The sequence below is a fragment of the Leopardus geoffroyi genome, chromosome D1 (assembly GCF_018350155.1).
Source record: "Leopardus geoffroyi isolate Oge1 chromosome D1, O.geoffroyi_Oge1_pat1.0, whole genome shotgun sequence".
In the NCBI taxonomy this organism is placed as follows: domain Eukaryota; kingdom Metazoa; phylum Chordata; class Mammalia; order Carnivora; family Felidae; genus Leopardus; species Leopardus geoffroyi.
The window spans coordinates 65,499,283-65,522,829 of NC_059329.1; the positions used below are offsets into that span (position 1 = coordinate 65,499,283).

General features: G+C 36.8%; 1 protein-coding gene across 5 annotated transcripts in view; it reads right to left on the reverse strand.

Annotated features, from left to right (window-relative positions):
- The window catches only part of STK33 (serine/threonine kinase 33), a 168,936-nt gene that overhangs the window by 55,143 nt on the left and 90,246 nt on the right, over positions 1–23,547 (reverse strand). For 4 of the 5 annotated variants that reach the window (XM_045484403.1, XM_045484408.1, XM_045484404.1 and 1 more), the window contains exons 2-5: positions 12,621–13,011; positions 11,199–11,312; positions 6,801–6,914; positions 4,025–4,129 (exon numbers count right to left, since the gene is read on the reverse strand). In XM_045484403.1, the coding sequence (XP_045340359.1) occupies positions 4,025–4,129; positions 6,801–6,914; positions 11,199–11,312; positions 12,621–12,845 (558 nt within the window). In that variant the 5' untranslated portion in view covers positions 12,846–13,011. Of the gene's footprint in view, positions 1–4,024; positions 4,130–6,800; positions 6,915–11,198; positions 11,320–12,620; positions 13,012–23,547 lie in introns of all 5 variants that reach the window. The other variant, XM_045484407.1, reaches the window with a different exon arrangement.

Genomic DNA, 23,547 nt, shown 5'->3' on the forward strand with positions numbered 1-23,547 from the left:
ACTTTGAAATTTTAGTTTCATATGCTTTTCATATGCCATCAAATATTTACTCTTTAAATTTTTTTCAGCCATTTAAAAATGTAAAAAACTTAGCTTACAGGCCATAAAAAAAATAGGCAGCATGCCAGATTGGGCTTGCATGCTATAGTGTGCTGACCTTTGTTTACGGGGGGTAGATGCAAGGCACAGAATGGACACAAGAAGGGGAAGAAGAAAAATACATGAAAATTACCTAGGAGGAAGAAATAGCGGGACTTAGTAACTAACCGGTTATATGCAGGAAAAAGCCAGGGGTAAAATGCCTCTTCCATATTTGCTTTTTATGTTGATGCATATTAAGACCACTTTGGGTTTTCTAGAAGTCATTTCTTGAGTCAAAAAGATTCACAGTCAACTAAAATGCAAGCCTTTTTCATATCTGTTGCTATTCAGTCGTAGACTACCCTCCACGGCCCCATTCCATCCTCCACAGCTAAATTTTTGTAATTTCTTTTTTAATTTGGGGGTCTGATTCTATTCTATAGCCGCTACTAATGCAGCATCTGTATTCAATCAGCAAGCATGAAAACAGGAATAGAAGATTAACACCCTTTCTTCCAACAGTCAAAATTCAAATCCACTAAACCTCAGGATGCTTTGGAATTTCAAAAGTAACTAAAGAATTGTGCAAAGTCGAACACATAAATAAGCTTTTGAACTATGCCATCGTATTTCCACTGATAGCACTGTAGGGATCATAAGTGGTATGTGAACTATTTGGAAAGAAGAGTTACTTTAGCCGTGCTTACAACATAAATTGATGTCAAGTTTAAATATGAAAGTTGATAAAAGGTATATCAATAAAAGTTTTTTATGTCTTTTTATAATTATTAGAAATCATTGTGTAGATCTGGAGAACATTTGGATTCACAAAAAAACCATAACATAGTCTGACTTAATGACAGTTCTAATACCATGGTCTACCCAATCAGGTAACAATTTCCATTCATCTTTAAGATGACCTAGAAGGTCTAAGTATTTGAGTTGGGGAGGGAAGGAGAGGGGGCAGATCTGACCTATGTGAATCAAGGGCCAGCAGTACATTAAAAAACAAACAAACAAACAAACAAACAAACAAAAAAACCCACCACAACAAACCAATCACAGATGATAATTTCCTCTGCCTTCAAACAATTCTAGATTTGGACTCCCACTTGTGCCCAAGATGGAGTAACAGAGACTAGACTGACCCTCTCTCCTGAAACAACTTAAGAAATGGACAAAATATATAAAACAGCAATTTTCAGACATTAGACATTAGGCAGCATAGGGTGATGACTCCTGAAAGAGGGGAAACACATGAGCCAAGCCCCATGATCATCCTACCTTACTGTCCAGAGAGGATCTGTAGGCCATGAGGCAGTGAGAAGGAATACAAAGAGAGCCTAACAGTCTCCATGAATTGAGGAAATTGAACAGGGAGTCCAGGAAGACCAAGACAACTAAATTTCACAGGGCAGAGTACCAAAAGAGGAGAAAGCTGTATACAGAGAAAGCTCCATAGATTTGCAGAGGCTCCCCATCAAGTCTTCAGCAGAGTCCTGTTCAGTTTATGTGTATGAGGGAACTACCCAAAGCTGGGTAAAGAACCATGCAAGAGGAGCAGAGGGAACAATAACTGGAGCTTACACATGGCCAGAAAGAGCCTGTATTCCCATTAGCCAAAGTGGAAAATCTCGTAATTCACAGGACATCAGGTTAAGTACTCTCAAAGGGTCTTACTTCTGTAGTAAGAAAAAATTAGCCCTAGATCAAAGACTGCTCTGGTATCATCTAACAAAGCTTAAACAAGCTTCAGAAGTATCTAACTGTTTCCAACTAACTATGTCTTGCAATAAAGCTCAAGAGTAGTTATAAGAACATAAAAATATCTAGCAACCTATCAAAAACTAACAGGCATACAAAGAAGCAGGAAAATATAACCCATAATGGAAAAAAAAATCAGGCAATTGAAATTGACCTAGAAATGACATATATGATAAAATTAGTAGAAAAGAATGCTATAAGTTATTATAACTATATTTAAGGAGGAGTAAATATAGAGCATGTTAAATAGAAACATGGAAGATACAGAAAAGAATCAAATCAAATTTCCATTGGAAAAGATAAGTAGCACACATGATGTTACAGAAAAAGAAATTACTGAATCTGAAGACATCGCAAGGAAAAGTATACCAAAGAAAACAAAGGAAAAAGTAAGCTGTGGACAATATCAAGCAACCTAACATTCTAACATGGATACTTGGAGTAGAAGGCAGAAAAAGCATTTGAACAAATAATGGCCAATGATTTGCTTAAATTTGATAAAAACCATAAACTCACAGATCTAAGAGGCTCCATGAACCCCAAGCACAAGAAACATGAAGAAAACTACAGCAAGGCACAATATAATCAAATTGATTAAAACTGATGACAAAGAGCAAAACTATTTTAACATGATTTGGGGATTAAAAAATAACAACTCGAAGACTAAAAGAACAGACTTTTGGCATCATTGCCATATACTGTTCCCATAAAGGATAACTGTGGCCTTTCATAGTTATCAAGCACTCCTAATGAATCAAGCATACTACATAACCCAAACTGACTAATTCTGCCTCAGAAACTGACAAAGGCAACAAAGAACAATAGCTAACAATTAAAGAGACAGATGCTTTATATCCATTTTCCCATTTAATCCTTCAACAACTGTAAGGAATAAACCCACCGGCCCAATCAAAGGATGCAGAGACTCAGAGCACAGTGAAGTGAGGCTTTAATTAAACAACATTCTTGCAAGTGGGTGTCTGACAGACAGGCACCCTCAGGGCATTTACAGCAGATAATTTATTTCCTAGCACAAGAGTCCCTCCCCTGGTTCCTCACTGGCTGAGTACTACAGAGGTTACAGCCTTACCGAGGCATTGCCGAGACCCGCGTAAGGCAAAAAGTAATCTGATTGGAACAAATGTACATTCCCTGAGGTGACGCAGAGACTTTCAGTCCCTCCTCCCTTTGTTCTTTGGCTCATGCTCATTGCAAAGCCCACGAAAATAAGCCCGAGAAACGGAGAGGGGAAGAAGAACCGGGAAGCGAAGTTTCTAAGGGTTTGGGACTCCATTGTGTGTGGGGGCGGGGGTGGGGAAGATTTGTACATATTTCCAATAGGTTGTAAACCTACTGTTACTAGACACCACAGCTTTTATTTGGTATTTCTGAGAATGAATCGTCTCCCTTCTCACACAACCAAATGAGGTCGATACTATTATTAAACCCATTTTACAAATGAGGAAACTAAAGTATAGAGAGGTTGGATAACAAAATGGTCTCCTGGCTAATAAGTGGTGGAACCAGGATTCGAATGCACAGGCAATCTGAGCCCAGAGTCCACATGCCTAACCACTACATTATACCGCCTCCAAGCAGAGAAACGCCCAAACCCACAGGCACTAAACAATCTGGAGGCAGGATGGCAAATAACTCAGGCTTCAGAACAACTGTAAATAAAAATTACAGGCATTTAAAGAGAAGAATGATAACATCTAGGGAAGAAAGAAGATTAAACACATTGGTAAAACACAGAAGGTAAAATATCTTCTACACAGTGCCAGATATACCCATGCCAACTTTCTTATAAAGCTAACCTTGCAAAATTACAACAATATTCTAAGAGATTCTAATGGAGACACCAAAGCCCAAAACAAAAGGAAAGCCATCTCTAAGGAAGCTCTAATTACTATCTGTTTGTGTATGAAGTTGCTTCAATTGTAAACATTTGTTTTCAACAAGCCACCCAGAAATATCACTAAAGACATCAATCTAATCATCAGACACCTAATTATATAATCAATAATAAAAGTCCTCCAGAATGCCCTCATCAATCTCCAGTGACAGACACATGCCACGGACAGGAACACCTGTGCCCTACAGGGGTGACTGCAGAAGGGAGTGATGTTCATCTGTAATAGTAACAACTTTCAAAGTGCAGCACCTGAACAAGCCTTACCTTAGGCGTCTCAAACACTTGTTCCAGATGTATGATATGTTCGTGTTTCACACTTTTCAGGATATTCACCTCCCGTTCAAGTAGCTTCACAGCAGAGCTTCCAGCCTTTCACAATGAGGACGCATAGATTTCACATATGAATGTCACTAATACAAACCTCAATATAAAAGTTACAGTCATTTTTATATCTTTTCCTACATTTTCTGGAGAAGTTCCCTTTCCAAACGATAATATGCAACTTATTTCCACGATAAGATTAAATTATGGCCCTTCTTTCCTTTGTCCAATTTTAAGTTATATATAATTTGGCCTCAAGCCACATCTGTTTCTTGGACTGTTTCTATAAATTAACCACAACATGGTCTCTGTCCCCTGAGAGAATTGTTCCAGTTTTTAAAATGCCTTTTGGTATTTCCTTCAAAATCATGTTAATCCTGTGATGTTAGCATAATAAAACCAAAATCTACTTTCCAGTGACATCATTTGGAGAAGCTAAAAACAAAATGTTTTTCTTTTGTTGTTTTGTTTTGAAGATATATGTGTGCATATATATATATATATATATATATATATGCTTTTATTTACATATTTATATGTTTGTATTTATATACAAAATAGGCAGTGAGATTCTACACCTAGCCCTGCAATATGTCACTTCCTGATACCCCCAGCTTCTAAGAGAGAGACAGAGAGAGAGATCTTACCTTCAAAAAAAATTTTTTAACGTTTATTCATTTTTGAGAGATAGAGAGACAGAGCACGAGCAGGGAAGGGGCAGAGAGAGGGAGACACAGAATCCGAAGCAGGATCCAGGCTCTGAGCTTTCAGCACAGAGCCCAGAGAGATCTTACCTTCAGACCAACCTAACTCCAGCTTTATCTCCTTACATGTAACCTTTAACCATACCTGATGGCAAAAGGCAAAGGCGGCACATCCCAGGGAGCGCAAATCAGGGTACAATTGATTTTCTACAGTCATCTCAGAAATTCTAGAAGGGCCTTTTCTACCCTCACCACCATTACCACCACCCCAATCATCCCCCCTTATTGATATCTAAATTACCAGCATTGCCCTTATTCACATAAAAAAACATCCCTGAAAGGGACGACAAAGGTCTTATTCCTCTGCCCCACCCCCATGCCACCACCAAGGTTAGAAAATGCGTAATAGTTCTTCAAGGACTGCAAAAAGATGGATCACATGGCAAATTTTACCTAGTTAAAATTTTACCTAGAGTCATCCCTGCATCCAATTACCTTTACCCTTCAACCATTACCATCTCAGAATGAGTAGGAAACTGCTTACCACTACGCCCTAGGGTGAAAGAAGTCAACAATTAAAGGTTATCCTAGAGGGTCAAGAGAAACAGTAACTGTGAGGAGTGAATTCTTATCTAGACTAGACATGGAAAGTTACCACAATTTCTCCTAATACAAGTCTCAATTCCATTCCTACCTCCCTCCCCAAATGGCCTAACCTGCATATAATACAGTAAAATATATTGTCCAATTCATAAATTGAGTATATAAATTTATTTTACTATATTAGTGCCTATAAATGCTCATCATCAGTATGTGTATGCAAGATTTTGAAATCCTAAAGTTGCATGCAGGTACCCTACTATATAACCCTAAAATCTAACCCCTAGCCCTCCCTGACACCAAAGGGGCAAAGGAAACAACATCCCATGTAGCACGATGGTTCTAGAATTCTAAAGATTTCCAGAAAGTCTCTAGATCTCCCTTTATTAGGATTTGTATGTTATTTTATTAAACTTTAGAGAGAAATGGTATGTAATTTGCTATAGTCTGTTTTAAAGAATACATAAAACTTACTATTTCACTTTGTAAATGTAATATTAATCATCACAAACCCAAGGAAAAAAAAACACCATCTTTTGTCTTTTCCCAGGCACAGAGGTTTTTTAAAAGCTGATGAAATGATCAGGTGTAAAGCCTGAGAAGCTAGACTCTCTCTTTTTTTTTTTTTTTTTTAAATTTTTTTTTTCAACGTTTATTTTTTTATTTATTTTTGGGACAGAGAGAGACAGAGCATGAACGGGGGAGGGGCAGAGAGAGAGGGAGACACAGAATCAGAAACAGGCTCCAGGCTCTGAGCCATCAGCCCAGAGCCCGACGCGGGGCTCGAACTCACGGACCGCGAGATCGTGACCTGGCTGAAGTCGGACGCTTAACCGACTGCGCCACCCAGGCGCCCTAGACTCTCTCTTAAAGACAAGCCCAGTCATTGTCCACTCCAGGAGAAATCCAGTGAGAAAAACAGTGGCTACAAGTAAACAGCACAGTTGACAGTTGCTGAAAAAGTGGTTCAAACGGGAAGAGCAGGTGGGATGAATAATCAGAGACTTAGCTAACAATGAGGATATAGGGAATCAAAGGAGAAGAAAGGATAGGAGGAAAGCCATTGGAACTACACTGGGAGAGAGCACTGAGACTTCAGTCTAGCTAAGCCATATCTAGCCCTTAGCCCTACAGCTACACAGACACAGAATCAGCCCTTACTTTCAACTCATTCCGAAGAACTTTACCCTTATTTGGTCATACTGGTTACATTAGTTAATCCTTCATTTGCTTTTCCCAGATACATGAGTTCAAGAATAGGTCCCTTCCCAGAAGGCTAGGGAAATGGCCACATTTATCCAGGGGAACAGCCCAGGCCCTGCCCTCAGAGGCAGCTGTTAGTGTGAAAACTATACCGCCTACCCCACCCTGCCCTGGCACCGTGCCCTCAGTGTGATGCTGCTAATAAGTCTTACCTTGTCTTTGTTCACTTTTTTAATTGCCCACTTAGTTTCTGTTTCCTTGTCTGTAGCTTCAAAGACCATTCCAAAGCTCCCTTGTCCCAATATTCTTCCAAAGGTATAGATTTCCTGGATAAAAAATAAGAGCTCCTTTGTCTCTTTCATCAGGTATTCATCAGGTATTAAAAATGAACACATAATACTGATAGATACCCAACCAAGGGAAGAGAGTTTCTGCTCCAGGGTAAAATCAAATAGAAGATGCCACCTATTTGATATTAATTAACCAAAAATGAGTTTTGGCAAATCTCATTAATTGCCCTTTGGAGGAAAAACCATGAACATCCCAATGGAGACATACAGAAAACCTCAAAAGTATCAAGATGAATCTCTTACAAACTACAATGAATGAAATGTCTTCATAAGAAAGAGGAGGAATGGAATATTAATGCATACATGAATGTGTGTTTGTGTGTATAAAATACATTTACCGAAGAAATTATCCCCAAATTCGGAGAGAGGTATTATAAAATCAACACCTATTAACCACTGAATAGCTGCTTTGCCGTTTACCAAGTAACACTTTTTCTTTACTTCATTATTTCTATCAAAAAGCACTTTAGTGGTTTCATTCCTTTTGTTTTAGAAAAAGCAGTATCTGACAGAAATTTTAATGTAAGTCAGCACCGAGAAGAAAATAAAAACCATCCATAGTAACGCTATCCAGACCAAGAATCCTTCCACATATTATTTAACTTCTGATGGTAACTGCACTTCCCATGATGAGCATAGCATGAGTAGAATTGTCGAATCACTAAGTTGTACACCTGAAACTGAAACTAATGTAACATTGTATGTCAACTACACTTCAACTTTTTAAAAAAAGCATAGCACCTAGAACATAGTAAGCACCCAATAGAAGTTAAGATTATTTAAAAAATTATAATGCACTATTTTTGCCAACACCAGCATCCTGGTTCTCATTGTAAAATAACAAGCATGTAACTCATTTACACTTTCTTTTCCTGTTTGGTTGGGGAAGTCAGTCTCCTTGATCCAAATCAAGATCAGGGTATTAATAAGACTTTCTGGACACATGATGCCTGGGGACTATAATAGGACAAAACATCTAAAGTAATGCCACTAGGTGAAGCCTCTGCTGGGTCAGCAGTCAAAGCCTTCCCTGGAGATGCTACTCTATTTCTCTGCAACCACTTTCACCTTTGCCGTGCAAGAGATAAATTAGCTGCTAATCTTCATATCTTCTGCTGCTTACGTTCCTGTCTTACTTTCATAAAAAAAGATTAAATGCCCAACTAATTACTTATCTCCCTCACGAAGGAGTTCCCCGACTTTGCACCTTGGTAATTGTTCCATTATTTTGACTTCCCTCAGTATGTATGCATTGGTCCTCACGTATTATTGTTACTCTCTTTCTTACAAATACTTTGGTTCATGTTTTTCTTCCAAGATGGTCTGGAAGCTTAAGAAGCTGTTTCTTCTGTATCCTTTAAAAAGCCTACCCTGAAACTTTGTAGGTAAAACATTCATGCTTAGCACATAGTGGGGAAAAGAAGGAAGGGAGGGAGGGAGGGAGACACGGAGGGAGGGAGGAAGGAAAGAAGGAAGGAAGAAAGAAGAAATGTTTGGCTTCAACATGTTAGACTTTCCTTAGATAGTTCCTTGTGTACATATTTTGTACAAAAATGGATAAAACACAATTTCTGTTTTCTCAGAATTTGTAAGCTACTCAAGAGACAAGATTATCACTTAAGTTATAAAGTCTTAAGTTAAAAAAAAAATACAAAACAACATTGGGGCCAGAGACCACAGCTAAAATACTGGGAGAATAGGGGAAAACATTACAAAAGAGATGGCTTCTGAGATCAGCATGTGAGGGAACAAAAGCAAATAATCGAGAATCTTTTTTCTATCATCCAAGCAAACAAAGCAAGGAAGGCATTCCACAGGAACAGCAGTGCAAATATGGAATGAATGAATGAATGAATGAATGAATCAGTAAATGAATGACTCAAATCAACAAATTCAGTCAGTAAGCCAGCCAGCCAGGAACCTTCTACATATATACACCTGTGAGAAGTGACAGACCAGTTATGTGGAGTTGAACCCTGGGGTAAGAATGTTGGATTTATGGTCTTGAATGATGCAAATGGCAACTCCTGGACTCACATAGGGTACATCCTGCCCAGGTGATGGTTCCCAAGACGGGACTTTCAGTGATTTATAATTACTTTTTCCCTTCCTTCTTCCTACAACCACTTAATGGTGAGAATCAAAATCAGAAAAACTATGACTAAAAAAAGACAAATATTTTATTTTTATTATATTTATATGAAACTCCCAATTATGTATTATGAAAAATGAGTAAAATCTCAATTTAAATGGTCATTTATCCCTTTTGTTTTCCACAGAACAAAATGATATAAACTATATAACTATTTCTCCAATTTTTCTTGTTCTTTAAATGAGAAAACTCTCATTTGCTTTTTTAACATATAGAACCACAACTTGGACACAGTATTTTAACACTGTTTAAATAGGATATTTTAAATGAGGAATGGATATAGAAATAGCTCTATTGCCCAACTAGTTTTATAAACTAATCTTTTTCTTCAACTAACTGCTTTGACATAATTACATAGTGGTGAAAATAAGGAGAAAATTACTTCTTGTTTGTAATAATCTTAAGAGGATGCTATAAAAATGGTAATGTAGATCTATTTTTATTGACATAGAATGATATAGTGTAGAGTATGAATGCATGTATGATATGATCCCATTATGAAAATGTGGGTATGTGAAGGTGCTGACATTGATATCTGGAAAGATGGTCATCTAAACATTAAGAGTAGCTATCACTGGATAGTGGAATTTTGGATGACTTTAATTCCTTTTTTATACTCTTCCAAAATGTTTAAAAACTTTAAAATGATCCTGTCCATTTAATAGGACAAGAAAAACTTCAGTTATGCTAGTTAAGATTATTTGCTTAAAAATATGTATGTATTTGAAATGTTTCATAATTTAAAACAGGAAAAGAACTGGAAAGAAAAAATAGAGTAAGACATACATGTATAGAAAAAATAAAAGTAATAAATTTTAAATTCGGTTATATCTGGCTCATGATTTTTATTTTCTTCACTTTTCTATCTATATTTTCCTAATATTTTACAATGAACATATTTTGCTTTTATAAAAGCTCTTAGGTCTAAATTTAAAATTCAGTAAAGTTGTGGATTTTTTAAAAATACAGGTTATTTATCTATTTTTTTTAAATTATCCACTTTGAAAGAGAGACAGAGAAAGTGAGTGGGGGAGAGGCAGAGAGAGAGGAAGAGAGAATCCCAAACAGGCTCCGTGCCATCACTGTAGAGCCGGGTGCAGGGCTAGAACCCATGAACCATAAGATCATGACCTGAGCCAAAACCAAGACTCAGCCACTTAACCTACTGAGCCATTCAGGCATCCCCCCCAAAAATACAGGCCTTTTATTTAAAGTGGGAGAATTAAATTTTTCAAGTTAGAATTCTCAGGAAGTTTTTCTGATCACTTCAAGTAAATTGCCAAACACCTCTTAACACACTTTTTAAAGTTATTTAATGTTGGGGCGCCTGGGTGCCTCAGTCAGTTAAGCAACCAATTTTGGCTCAGGTCATGATCTCACAGTTCATGACTTCAAGCCCTGCATACATAGGGTTCTGTGCTGACAGCTCAGAGCCTGGAGCCTGCTTCAGATTCCGTGTCTCCCTCTTTCTCTGCCCTTCCACCTCTCTCTCTCTCTCTCTCTCTCTCTCTCTCTCAAAAATAAATAAATGTCAAAAAAAAGTTATTTAATGTTAATTCAGTTTTCTTCTTCTAGTTGTTCTTATTGTGGTTCTTTTAATGTGATGTTAAAGGAACACATGTTAATTTCTAAAATGGTAATAATATTCAAACCATAATAATTAGAATCCTTAGAAGAGTAATATTGGTACCCATCCCATCACAGTCTAGAAAAAATGGAGGGGTCCATGAGGAAAATTCTGGCCTCAGTACCAGTCATCAAGGAAATGAACAGCCAAACCATTTCAAGTCATCTGGTCTTTCTCTGTCTTCAAGAGGTCTACACAAAGACCCCAAGATTGTTCTCAGCAACAGGCAAGACATAATGACCAAAATGTTCTCATTTTACTACTAAAAATGTCCTCTGCTTTAATTAAAGTCTATTTGGTTCACTATAAGCAGAAAAAATAATTAGTCTGCATTTTCTTTGGTAAAGACTTCGGCATACTTGAAACTGATTAATTTTCTCTTTTCTTTCCTTCCTTTCCTTAGAAACTAATTTTTAAATCATTTTTGCCACTAACTATTGAGTTACAAGTTCCTAGAAGTTTCAGTTTGCTTTCTATATACCCGAATAGCAGCTCCGTTGTCCATCCTTATGTGAGGAATTTTTCCTTCTGTAATGTTTCCCCGACTCCATTGTTGTTGAGACGTTTTTCTGTCCACATTGGAGGTTTTCGAGGGCTTACACCAAAAGGAATAAAAAAATTAAGATATATTTGTAGTACAAATACAGTACACTTGTATCTTGACAAAATAAGAACCCTAATTTAAATAATATGACAAATCTTTAATGTGTGCTATATTTATTGTGTAAAAGAAATATTGTCTTTTTTTGTTTTTAAATGTGTGCTATGATATTTATTGTATAAAAGAAATATTGTGCTTTTTATTGTCTTTTTTAAAATTCTAAGTCCTATATGATTCATTGGCTTATTACGCTAGAAGAGACTATAAGAAGCCAGCCATTCAATCTAGTCACCTGAATCCAGGCAAGTCTACATGATAACCTGCATCCCAAATCCATCAGAACTTACCTGATGATTATGGATAAAGAAATTGTGGTTTATATACACAATGGAATACTACTTGGCAATGAGAAAGAATGAAATATGGCCTTTTGTAGCAACATGGATGGAACTGGAGAGTGTTATGCTAAGTGAAATAAGTCATAAAAAGAAAGACAGATACCATATGTTTTCACTCTTATGTGGATTCTGAGAAACTTAACACAAAACCATGGGGGAGGGGAAGAAAAAAAAAAGTTAGAGAGGGAGGGAGCCAAACCATAAGAGACTCTTAAAAACTGAGAATAAACTGAGGGTTGATGGGGGGTAGGAGGGCACCTGTTGGGATGAGCACTGTGTGTTGTATGGAAACCATTGGACAATAAATTTCATATTTAAATAAATGAATGAATAAATAAATAAATAAATAAATAAATAAATAAATAAAAATAAAACTTACTGCTCTCAGTCTCCAAAGTTGTGCTGTATCAACTACAATCTTCCATACTGCCTCTTCTCCATAAAGGTAAAATACCCCGCAAACCAATCCTACCAGGTAGTCATAGATTGTAACTAACATACATCAGCTTTGCAAAGTATATTTGATATTCCATCTTGATAACCAGAAATTGTCATAAATAATAACCACCCTATATTTCACTGTAACAATGGCCCAAATTCAGATTTAATCCAATTTGAAAGCCAATTCATTTCTGTATAAACCATTAAAAACTAAAGAAGCTGGAATAACATTCCAAATTATTTGTGATCATGGAAAATAACTCAACAGTGGATGGAATTATCATAAAAGAAATTACTAACCAATTTTGCTCACCTCTCACATAAGCAATAAATGTTCCTTTAATAGTTAAGAAGGCAATGATTTAGCTGACAAGGGACCAAGGGATATGGATGATCAAGCTAAGGATGGGATTAGGAAATAGGATGTCAACTTGTGTTGGGATATAGAAACTTCAATATTTACCATAACTTTCCCAGAGGCACTATCTGTGATGGGTTGGTTTTCTTTTTTTCTGTCTGCTGAAACTTCATATTCTGAGCTGCCCATGCTTGATTCTTGGGACATTTCCACCACAGAGATTGGAGAAAGCCTTCTTCTACAGGCACATACATACAGTACATCTTGCTTAGAAGTAGATGAACAGTTGGAGCATTTTGCGCATTGTTTACCAAACCCACTATTGGCCATTTGCTTAACTCTGCAACTAAAGCAACTTGAAGGAAAGAAGTTTCCACTCCTTGAGGAAAAGAACCAGACCAAAAGGGATAAGGTAAGCTGATGGTGAAAACTGTAACTTCCAGTTGGTGAGATCTTTACAGTACTGATGCACTATACTTATATTCACACATGAGAGCTGCAGAAAGAAAATAAACAATAATTTAGAAGGTTCTTTCTGATTCTGTCACCCTCCTATAAGTTAGAGAAAAACTTAGAGTTAGCACCGAAAGCATCCTGCCTATACATGAAAAGTTAATATTTACAACAAAATTAGGACATATTTCTAAAAACCAATGGATTTTCATCTTTCAAAATTTAATAACCATAAATTGCTGAAAAGCATGGTCTAGGGAAATCAATTTGGTGGGTTGACATCAATTTTTTTTAATTCTAAGAGGATAATATGAGTATTTTGCATAGATCCTTGGTAACTTCTATGAAACTTCTAATTATGTAAATACACATATAGAGAACGTTTGTGTATGAGTATGTACTGAGTCACAATATAAGAGATAATTTTTATTGAAGTATAATTGACATATAATAGTATATTAGTTTTAGGTATACAACATAATGATTCAACATTTATATACATTACAAAATTATCACCATAAGTCTTGTTACCATCTGTCACCATAAAAAGTTATTATAATATTATTGACTCTATTTCCTATGCTGTACTTTTTACGCCCCTGTGACTTATAACTGGAAGTTTGTATCTTTTAATCCCCTTCACCTAGCTCACCCATCCACTCCCTCTTCTTAATGTGGGCTGTGGTAAAAAAAAGAAAAAATAATTTAAAATAAAGGCTTAAAAATAGTGATGTAAAACATTCATTTACTGTGGTTTCAAAATTTAAACCTTACTCAGCTTATTATTAGGGCAAATTCATATTAACACCTTCACAATGGAGTAGACAATTTGATTTTATAAAACTACTTATTACTAAAGCTCTAAGGCAATATTAGAAGTATCTTCATTTTTATACTCAAATAGCAAAAAAAAAGAAAGAAGAAAAGAACTACTGGGTGCAATTTTTTCCTGAGCATAGAAACAGGTATGCCAAGCATACTGTACATACTCTACCTAACTAGAGTTATTGGCAGCTATATGGTGGCAAGTTGGAAAGATGTAAGTTGGAAAGATGTGAGGAAGGAGAAATGTGCTCTGCAGTACATATAAGAGAATACCTTGAGAAACTTCCAGAAGTAACTGGGAGTGCATTATTATGGTTTTTTACCATACTATTTCCTATATTAAATAAAAGTATATTTTGTAGTCACAGATTGATAAGGCTAGGGATATATGGAATATACTTTTATCCTTTGAACTGGAATAAGCTTGACCAGGAGAAAAAGTTAGATACCTTTATTTCAGTGAAGAAATGTCTTTCTGGTTTTAGTTGTCTAGGACTAGTTTTCTAATCAGAAACGAGCGCTACCTTTTATCAATTCTTATCTATTGTGATTATATTTTTTTCTCACTGGATCTTTTGATATGTTGTGTTCTTTAAAAAGATTTCCTAATATTAAGGCATTCTTACACTTAATAGTATGAACCCTACATGATCATGATGGATGATTCTTCTGATGCTAAAAAACTGATACATTTGTATTTGGGGCTTTCAATTACATTCATGCAATCCCTATCAAAATAACAACAGCATTCTTCACAGAGCTACAACAAACAATCCTAAAACTTGTATGGAACCAGAAAAGACCCCGAATAGCCAAAGCAATCTTGAAAAAGAAAACCAAAGCTGGAGTCATCACAATCCCAGACTTCAAGCTGTATTACAAAGCTATAATCATCAAGACAGTATGGTATTGGCACAAGAACAGACACTCAGCTCAATGGAACAAAATAGAGAATCCAGAAATGGACCCACAAACGTATGGACAGCTAATCTTTGACAAAGCAGGAAAGAATATCCAATGGAATAAAGACAGTCTTGTCAGCAAATGGTGCTGGGAAAACTGGACAGCAACATGCAGAAGAATGAAACTAGACCACTTTCTTACACCATACACAAAAAAACCCCTCAAAATGTATGAAAGACCTAAATGTAAGACAGGAAGCCATCAAAATCCTCGAGGAGAAAGCAGGCAAAAACCTCTTTGATCTTGCCTGCAGCAACTTCTTACTCAACATGTCTCTGGAGGCAAGGAAAACAAAAGCAAAAATGAACTATTAGGACCTCATGAAAATAAAAAGCTTCTGCACAGAAAAGGAAACAATCAGCAAAACTAAAAAGCAACCGACAGAATGGGAGAAGATATTTGCAAAGGACATATCAGATAAAGGGTTAGTATCCAAAATCTATAAAGAACTTATCAAACTCAACACCCAAAAAACAAATAATCCGGTGAAGAAATGGGCAAAAGACATGAATAGACAATTTTCCAAAGAAGACATCCAGATGGCTAACAGACACATGAAAAAATGCTCCACATCACTCATCATCAGGGAAATCCAAATCAAAACTACAATGAGATACCACCTCACCCCTGTCAGAATGGCTAACATTAATAACTCAGGCAAAAACAGATGTTGGCAAGGATGCAGAGAAAGAGGATCTCTTTTGCGTTGTTGGTGGGAATGCAAGCTGATGCAGCCACTATGGAAAGCTGTATGCAGGTTCCTCAAAAAATTAAAAAAAGAACTACCCTACGACCCAGCACTTGCACTATTAGGTATTTATCCAAGGGATATAGGCGTGCTGTTTCGAAGGTACACATGCAATGTTTATAGCAGCACTATCAACAATAGCCAAAGTATGGAAAGAGCCCAAATGTCCATAGACGGATGATGGATAAAGAAGATGTGGTATATATATACAATGGAGTATTACTCAGCAATCAAACAGAATAAAATCTTGCCATTTGCAACTACGTGGATGGAACTAGAGGGTATTATGCTAAGAGAAATTAGTCAGAGAAAGATGAATATCATATGACTTCACTCATATGAGGACTTTAAGAGACCAAACAGATGAACATAGGGAAGGGAAGCTAAAAAATATATATATAAATATTTATTATAAATATATATATAATATATATATATTATATTTATATTTTATATTTATATATTATATATTATATATATTTATATATATAAATATATATATATAAAAACAAGGAGGGGGACAACATATAAGAGACTCTTAAATATAGAGAACAAGCAGAGGGTTGGTTGTGGAGGAGTTGTCGGGGGGGATGGGCTAAATGGGTAAGGGGCATTAAGGAATCTACTCCTGAAATCATTGCCACGCTGTATGAATAACTAGGATATAAATTAATAATTTAATTAATTAATTTTAAAAATTCCATTCATAAGTTAAACTGGTCTATAATTTTCCTTTCAGCCATCTTTGTTAGTTTTGATACAAGCTTCTGGCTAGTTTCATAAAATAAGTTGGGTATCTTCCATTTCACAACGTTTGGTAACAATTTGTATAGCATAGAATCTACAGGAAAAATCTCCCAGAAAATGACAGGATTCTATGAAAGATTTTTTTTTGTTGAGAGAGAGAAAGAGAGAAAGAGAGCACAAGAGCATGAGCTGAGGAGGGGCAGAGGAAGAGAGACAGAGAGAGACAGAGAGAGAGAATATAAAGCACATTGCACACCTAGAGAGGAGCCCAATGCAAGGCTCCATCTCACCGCCATGAGATCATGACCTGAGCTGAAATCAAGAGTCAGACACTTAACTGACTGAGCTACCCAGGCACCCCATGAATGATATTGCTAGTAGTTTATCCAATATTGATTCTCCCATTATTCCTTACTATCAGAATCCTGATTTTGACCAGGGCTGCCATGTACATTCATTTAAAAATCTTCCATTTCTGGGGTGCCTGGGTGGCTCAGTCGGTTAAGCATCTGACTTTGGCTCAGGTCATGATCTCACAGCTTGTGAGTTCGAGCCCCACGTTGGGCTCTGTGCTGACAGCTCAGAGCCTGAAGCCTGCCTCAGATTCTGTGTCCTCTTCTCTCTGTGCCCCTCCCCTGCTTATGCGCTTTCTCTCTCTCTCTCTCAAAAATAAACATTAAAAAAAATTTTAAATAATAACAAAATAAAAATCTTCCATTTCCCAGCCTTTTTTGTAGCTTAGAGATGTCCATGTGACTTATGACCATGAACCTTATAGAGTGCAAGCAATGCTGTACTTAAAAGAAAACTTGTATTCTTAAACCTTTATTAAAAAACAGAAAAAGGATAAAAATATACATGAGCAAATCAAATAAAAAAATAAAGAAAAACATGATTAAAGAATAAAATTTCAGATGAACAGAAAAGACAAAGAAATATACTTTTGTTGATTTTTGCCTATAGGGCTCCAAACAAAGACTTCTCACTATCACTCAGAGTTCATATCTTATCATTACCTCCCTTGCTCTAGGTAGGCTAGCATCTTCACTGTTCCTCGAATATGTCAACCAAATTCTGTTCTTATGGCTTTGGCCCTTCTGTTTCCTTTGCCTAAGATGCACTTCCACAGATAATTGCATGGCTTGATCCCTCTTTTCATGGTGGTTTCTGCTCACTTGAGAGAACTTTTCTAACCACCTCATCTGAAACAGCAGACCCATTCACTATGTCCTCTTACCTTGCTTTATTTTTATTCACAGCACTTATCATTTCATTCAAGAAGTTCTCTACAAAGTTCTTTCCTACTTTTAGGGACCAGATGATTCCCCTATAAACTATTTCAGGATAATGAAAAGCCATCCGGTTCATTTCACTTAGTAAGAATAACCAAAACCTGACCACAGCAGTTCTCAAAAAAGAAAAAGGCATTCTTATAAGCCAATCTCATTTGCAAATAGATGCAAAAATCCTGAATGCTATACTTACATTAACCCCAGATAATGTGTACAGCATAGTCCAAGATTTTAGCTAGAAATAATGGGCAAGCCATCCCAATAAGTATGACCCCATCAAAGTTGTGTGAAAAGCATTCTCCTGCTGTGATTAAAACTCATAATGGCAAGCACTGGAAAAGATACATGAAAGGACCCTCCTGGCATGTGGAGGGAAAAAAGAATGCAACTGATGCCACTAAACAAACACACACACACAGTCTTAAAAATGTTAGACCTTGTTTTTCAAGTGTATTTAGCAAGACAAAGAAAACCCAGAATATACCTGTATACACTTTGCGAAATGATTTAACTTCAGGCCTTGGAAGAAACTGTTTTGCATTTCAAGTTAAATATAAAGCCTGTAACCATCAATGACTCAGAGCAGCCGAGTAGATCTGCAAATAACAGCCTTTCTGTGTAGGGAAACTACCGTTTTCTCTCTGCGGGTGTAGAAAAGTTGCATGTAAGATGTGTAAGGCATTGTTTTATGCATGCATTAAGAATACTGACTTTAGGGGCGCCTGGGTGGCGCAGTCGGTTAAGCGTCCGACTTCAGCCAGGTCACGATCTCGCGGTCCGTGAGTTCGAGCCCCGCGTCAGGCTCTGGGCTGATGGCTCAGAGCCTGGAGCCTGTTTCCGATTCTGTGTCTCCCTCTCTCTCTCTGCCCCTCCCCCGTTCATGCTCTGTCTCTCTCTGTCCCAAAAATAAATAAACGTTGAAAAAAAAATTAAAAAAGAATGCTGACTTTATAGTGCTTTTTATAAGAAACTGAAAGAAGAGTTCATAATGTAAAGGTTTATTTCATTATAAACAGTACTCCTAAAAGCATGCTTTCCATACCCTTCAAAATTTACTGTATATCTATCCACAAACTTTCAACAGAATCTGTACATAATAAATTTCCCATGTTCAAGATGGGTTTGTGTGTGTGTATCTTAAAACAATTATCTTTTTCTTTGTTCTGCTCAGAAAGCACTTCCTTTAATTTTTCCATCAATTTCTCAAAATAAATCACATTTTCATCACATCACTGACACTGATGTCGACTTCTGAGTAACTTCTAGCTCCAGTTTCTGATTTATCCATTGCCCTGGCTGCATTTAGGAGCTATACTCAGAAGGCACAGAGTTCCTGTCACGCACTGAGTTTCTTTCTGCTCTCCAACCTACCAACAATTACATCTACCAAAGTAATGTTCTACTTTCATACCACAGAGATTCTAAAACAATGGGTTGAAGAGCTGCATGCAAAGTTTCTTAACAAGAACTAGATTTCAAATTTAATTTCCTTTTGGCTGACTGAATTCTAATCATTATAGCTTAAAAACCAAAATAGAACAAATGTTTACTCACATTTATTTCTTTCTCATTTATGAATTGATCTGAAAGATTTCTTACTAAAATAAATCTACTATCCAGCAGGCCAAATGATGTCATTCATATTTTAGAGGCATAAACTTAATCAAGCATTGTAAACCTAACGTATCTTTATGTAAACACAAAGATGAATAGCTATTTTTCTATGGAATCATGGAATTATGTTTAAATGGGACTTTAGGTACCAAAAAATGTATCAGAAAACCAAAGAAGCTTCTGCTTTAATAACAGCATTTCTTTGTATCTCCAAAGACTGGACAACATAGGTGTTAGACATAATGTAAACAAATAAAGTAAGTTCAAATTATGTCAGTATTTAACTAAAGTGTGAGCTTTCTTTTGACTAAAGGTTTTCATTTTATTTTCAGAACTAAGACAAGTCAATGGAACAACTCTGAGACAGAAAATCTCTGGGCTTTTATTTAAGCATAAAAAGGTCTCTTACATATTGGCCCTAGAAGATACACTCGCAGCAATTTCCTCCAGAAAATGAACACAAGAATGGTTTTATGAGATATAACTAGCTACAATTTTCTTCCCCAAAAGCAATTTTTAGTTTTCTTTGCTAAGACTGTGTCTACAAGGAACCTAAACAGTCAGTCAATTCAGTCAAAAATGTGTTCTATTCAAGGGAAGAAAAAAACCTTCTGGATTGTCTGACATTATGCAGACCAAGCTGAATGACTGTATCTTCACTACTCAACTACTTGTTTTCCCAACATGCTCACAGAGCCGAAAGTGGGGCCAGATGAGCTTCCTAGATCACAGTGTTATATTTTCAAGGAGACCAGCAGTTGTTCACTATTTTCATTAAGGGCATGATTAGGGAAATGAGTGTGTGTTGTCTTAAAGACAATTTACACTGTGTTTAAAATTTATGTCATTACAGATATGTTTAGAATGTTCAATAGCTGATATGTGCTATTACGTTTTTTTCCTATTTTAATTTGCATAATATTCTCCACTGATTGGGCTGTAATCTGGAGGGACAGTCTTAAATGTGGTCCCATACAGGCAGTTTAAGATTCAAACAGAGATTTCACTAAGAAAGTTTGGCTTAAAGAGATTGGAGAAAACTAAGAAACCTCTCCCTGATTTCTTTCCTGTTGCTGTCCAGTGTCTTCTCCCTGTACGTTATAAGCAACCTGAAATCAGGTACCTTTTCTGCCAGCACAGGCCTGTCCTTATGCAAAAAGAAAATTTCTGAGTGTTCGTTTTCTGGGAAAGAGCCAGAATCACAAATCACTTAGGCAGAAAAATAGGCAGGTATATAGGAAGAGTCAGCAAAGTAAAGAGATAGGTCATATAAAGGAGGGATATCTCAAAGAGAATGTGAAGGATCTCTTCATAAATATGAAAAGGATTAGGCATAAGGAATTAGACTTCTATGTGATTCAAAACAAGAGTGCAAGCCAATCTAATATAAAGGGCTTCCAAACATTTACAACTATCGAAGATAAAAGGAAAGACTATCTCTGTCACTAGAAATGTCCAAGCAGAGGATGGAAAGTCAATTGGCAGGAAACCATAGGTCTCTAAGTACAGACTAGGATGTCTTGAGGTTCCTTCTAGGCCTAACAATCTACAAAGATGAATCACTCCTAATGATTAACTGAGGTGAAGCAGACATTTATTTATTTTTTGAAATTTAAATCCAAGTTAGGTAACATATATTGTAATAATGGTTTCAGGAGTAGAATTTAGTGATTCCTGACTTACATATAACACCCAGCGCTCATCCTAACAAGTGCCCTCCTTAATACCATCGCCCATTTAGCCCATACCCCACCCAACACCCTGCCAACAACATTGTGTTTTTCAAATTCCACATGAGTGAAATCATATGATATCTGTCTTTCTCTGACTGCCTTATTTTTCTTAGCATAATACCCTCCACGTCCATCCATGTTGTTGCAAATGGCAAGATTTCATTCTTTTTGATCACTGAGTAATGTTCCATTGTATATATATACCACATCTTCTTTATCCATTCGTCAGTCAATGGACATTTGGGCACTTTCCATAATTTGCCTATTGTTGATACACTGCTATAAGCATTGGGGTGCATGTACCTCTTCAAATCAGCATTTTTTTGTATCCTTTGGATAAGTGTAGTAGTGTAATTGCTGGGTCGTAGAGTAGTTCTATTTTTAATTTTTTGAGGAACTTCCACACTGTTTTCCAGAGTGGCTCTACCAATTTGCAATCCCACCAGCAGTGCAAAAGTGTTCTTTCTCTGCATCCTTGCCAACATCTGTTGTTGCCTGAGTTGTTAATGCTAGCCATTCTGACGGGTGTGAGGTGGTATCTCATCGTGGTTTGGATTTGTATCTCCCTGATGATGAGTGATGTTGAGCATCTTTTCATGTGTCTGTTAGTCATCGGGATGACTTCTTTGGAATTGGGGTGTCTTGTTCGGAAAAGTGTCTATTCGTATCTTCTGCCCATTTCTTCACTGGATTATTTGTTTGCTGGGTGTTAAGTATGATAAGTTCTTCATAGACTTTGGATACTAACTCTTTTATCTGATACGTCATCTGCAAATATCTTCTCCCATTCCATCACTTGCCTTTTAGTTTTGTTGATTGTTTTCTTTGCTGTGCAGCTTTTTATCTTGATGAGGTCCCAACAGTTCACTTTTGCTTTTCTTTCCCTTGCCCCAGGAGACATGTCAAGTAAGAAGTTGCTGTGGCTGAGGCCAAAGACATTGTTGCCTGTTTTCTCCTCTAGGTTCCCTGTCTTACGCTTAAGTTTTTCATCCAATTTTATTTTTCAGTACGGTGTAAGAAAGTGGTCTAGTTTCATTCTTCTGCATGTTGCTGTCCAGTTTTCCCAGCACCATTTGCTGAAGAGACTGTCTTTTTTCCATTGGGTAGTCTTTCCTGCTTTGTCAAAGATTAGTTGGCCATACGTTTATGGGTCTGTTTCTGGGTTCTCTATTCTGTTCCATTGATCTATGTGTCTGTTTTTGTGCCAGTACCATACTGTTTTGATGATTACAACTTTGTAATACAGCTTGAAGTTGGAATTATGATGCCTCCAGCTTTGGTGGGTTTTTTTCCCCAACATTACTTTAGATATTCAGGGTCTTTTCTGGTTCCATACAAATTTTAGAATTCTTTGTTGTAGCTCTGTGAAGAATTCTTGTATTATTTGGATAAGGATTGTATTGAATGTGTAGATTGCTTTTGGTAGTATAGACATTTTAACAATATTTGTTCTTCCAATCCATGAACATGGAATGTTTTTCCATTTCCTTGTGTCTTCTACAATTTCTTTCATTAGCTTTCTCTAGTTTTCAGTGCACAGCTCTTTTACCTCTTTGGTTAGGTTTATTCCTAGGTATCTTACAGCTTTTGGTGAAATTGTACATGGGATCAATTCTTTGATTTCTCTTTCTTCTGCTTCACTATCGGTGTATAGAAATGTAACTGGGTTCTGTACATTGATTTTATATCCTGCAACATTGTTGAATTCATGGATCTGTTCTAACAGTATTTGGTGGAGTCTTTCAGGTTTTCCCCACAGAGTATCATGACATCTGCAGAATGAAAGTTTGACTTCTTCCTTGACTATTTGGATGCTTTTAATTTCTTTTTGTTGTCTGACTGCTGAGGCAAGGACTTCCAGTACTATGTTGAACTACAGTGGTGAGAGTAGACATCCCTGTCATGTTCCTGACCTTAGGGGGAAAGCTCTCAGTTTTTCCCCATTGAGGATATTAGCAGTGGGTCTTTATTTAATATATGGTCTTTATGATCTTGAGGTATGTTCCTTCTATCCCTACTTGCTTTTATTTTTTTATTCTTTTAATGTTTATTTACTTTTTGAGAAAAAGAGAGAGACAGACACAGAGCAGGAGTGGGGAGGGGCAGAGAGAGAGAGAGACAGAATCTGAAGCAGGCTCCATGCTCTGAGCTGTCAGTACAGAGCCCAATGCGAGGCTCGAACCCACGAACTGTGAGATCATGACCTGAGCTGAAGTTGGAAGTTCAACCAATTGAGCCACTCAGGCACCCCTCCCTACTTTCTTGAGGGTTTTTATCAAGAAAGGATGCTGTATTTTGCCAAATGCTTTTTCTGCATCTATTGAGAGGATCATATGGTTCTCATCCTTTCTTTTATTAATGTGGTATATGCTGGTGATTGATTTGCAAATCCTGAACCAGCCCTGCAGCCCAGAAATGAATCCCACTTGATCATGGTGAATAATTCTTTTCAGGTACTGTTGAATTCGATTTGCTAGTATCTTATTGAGAATTTCTGAATCTAGGCTCATCAGAGACATTGGCCTGTAATTCTTTTTAGTGGGGTCTTTGTCTGGTTTTGGAATCAAGGTAATGCTGGCTTCATAGAATGAGTTTCAATGCTTTCCTCCCATTTCTATTTTTTGGAACAGTTTGAGAATAGGTATTAACTCTGCTTT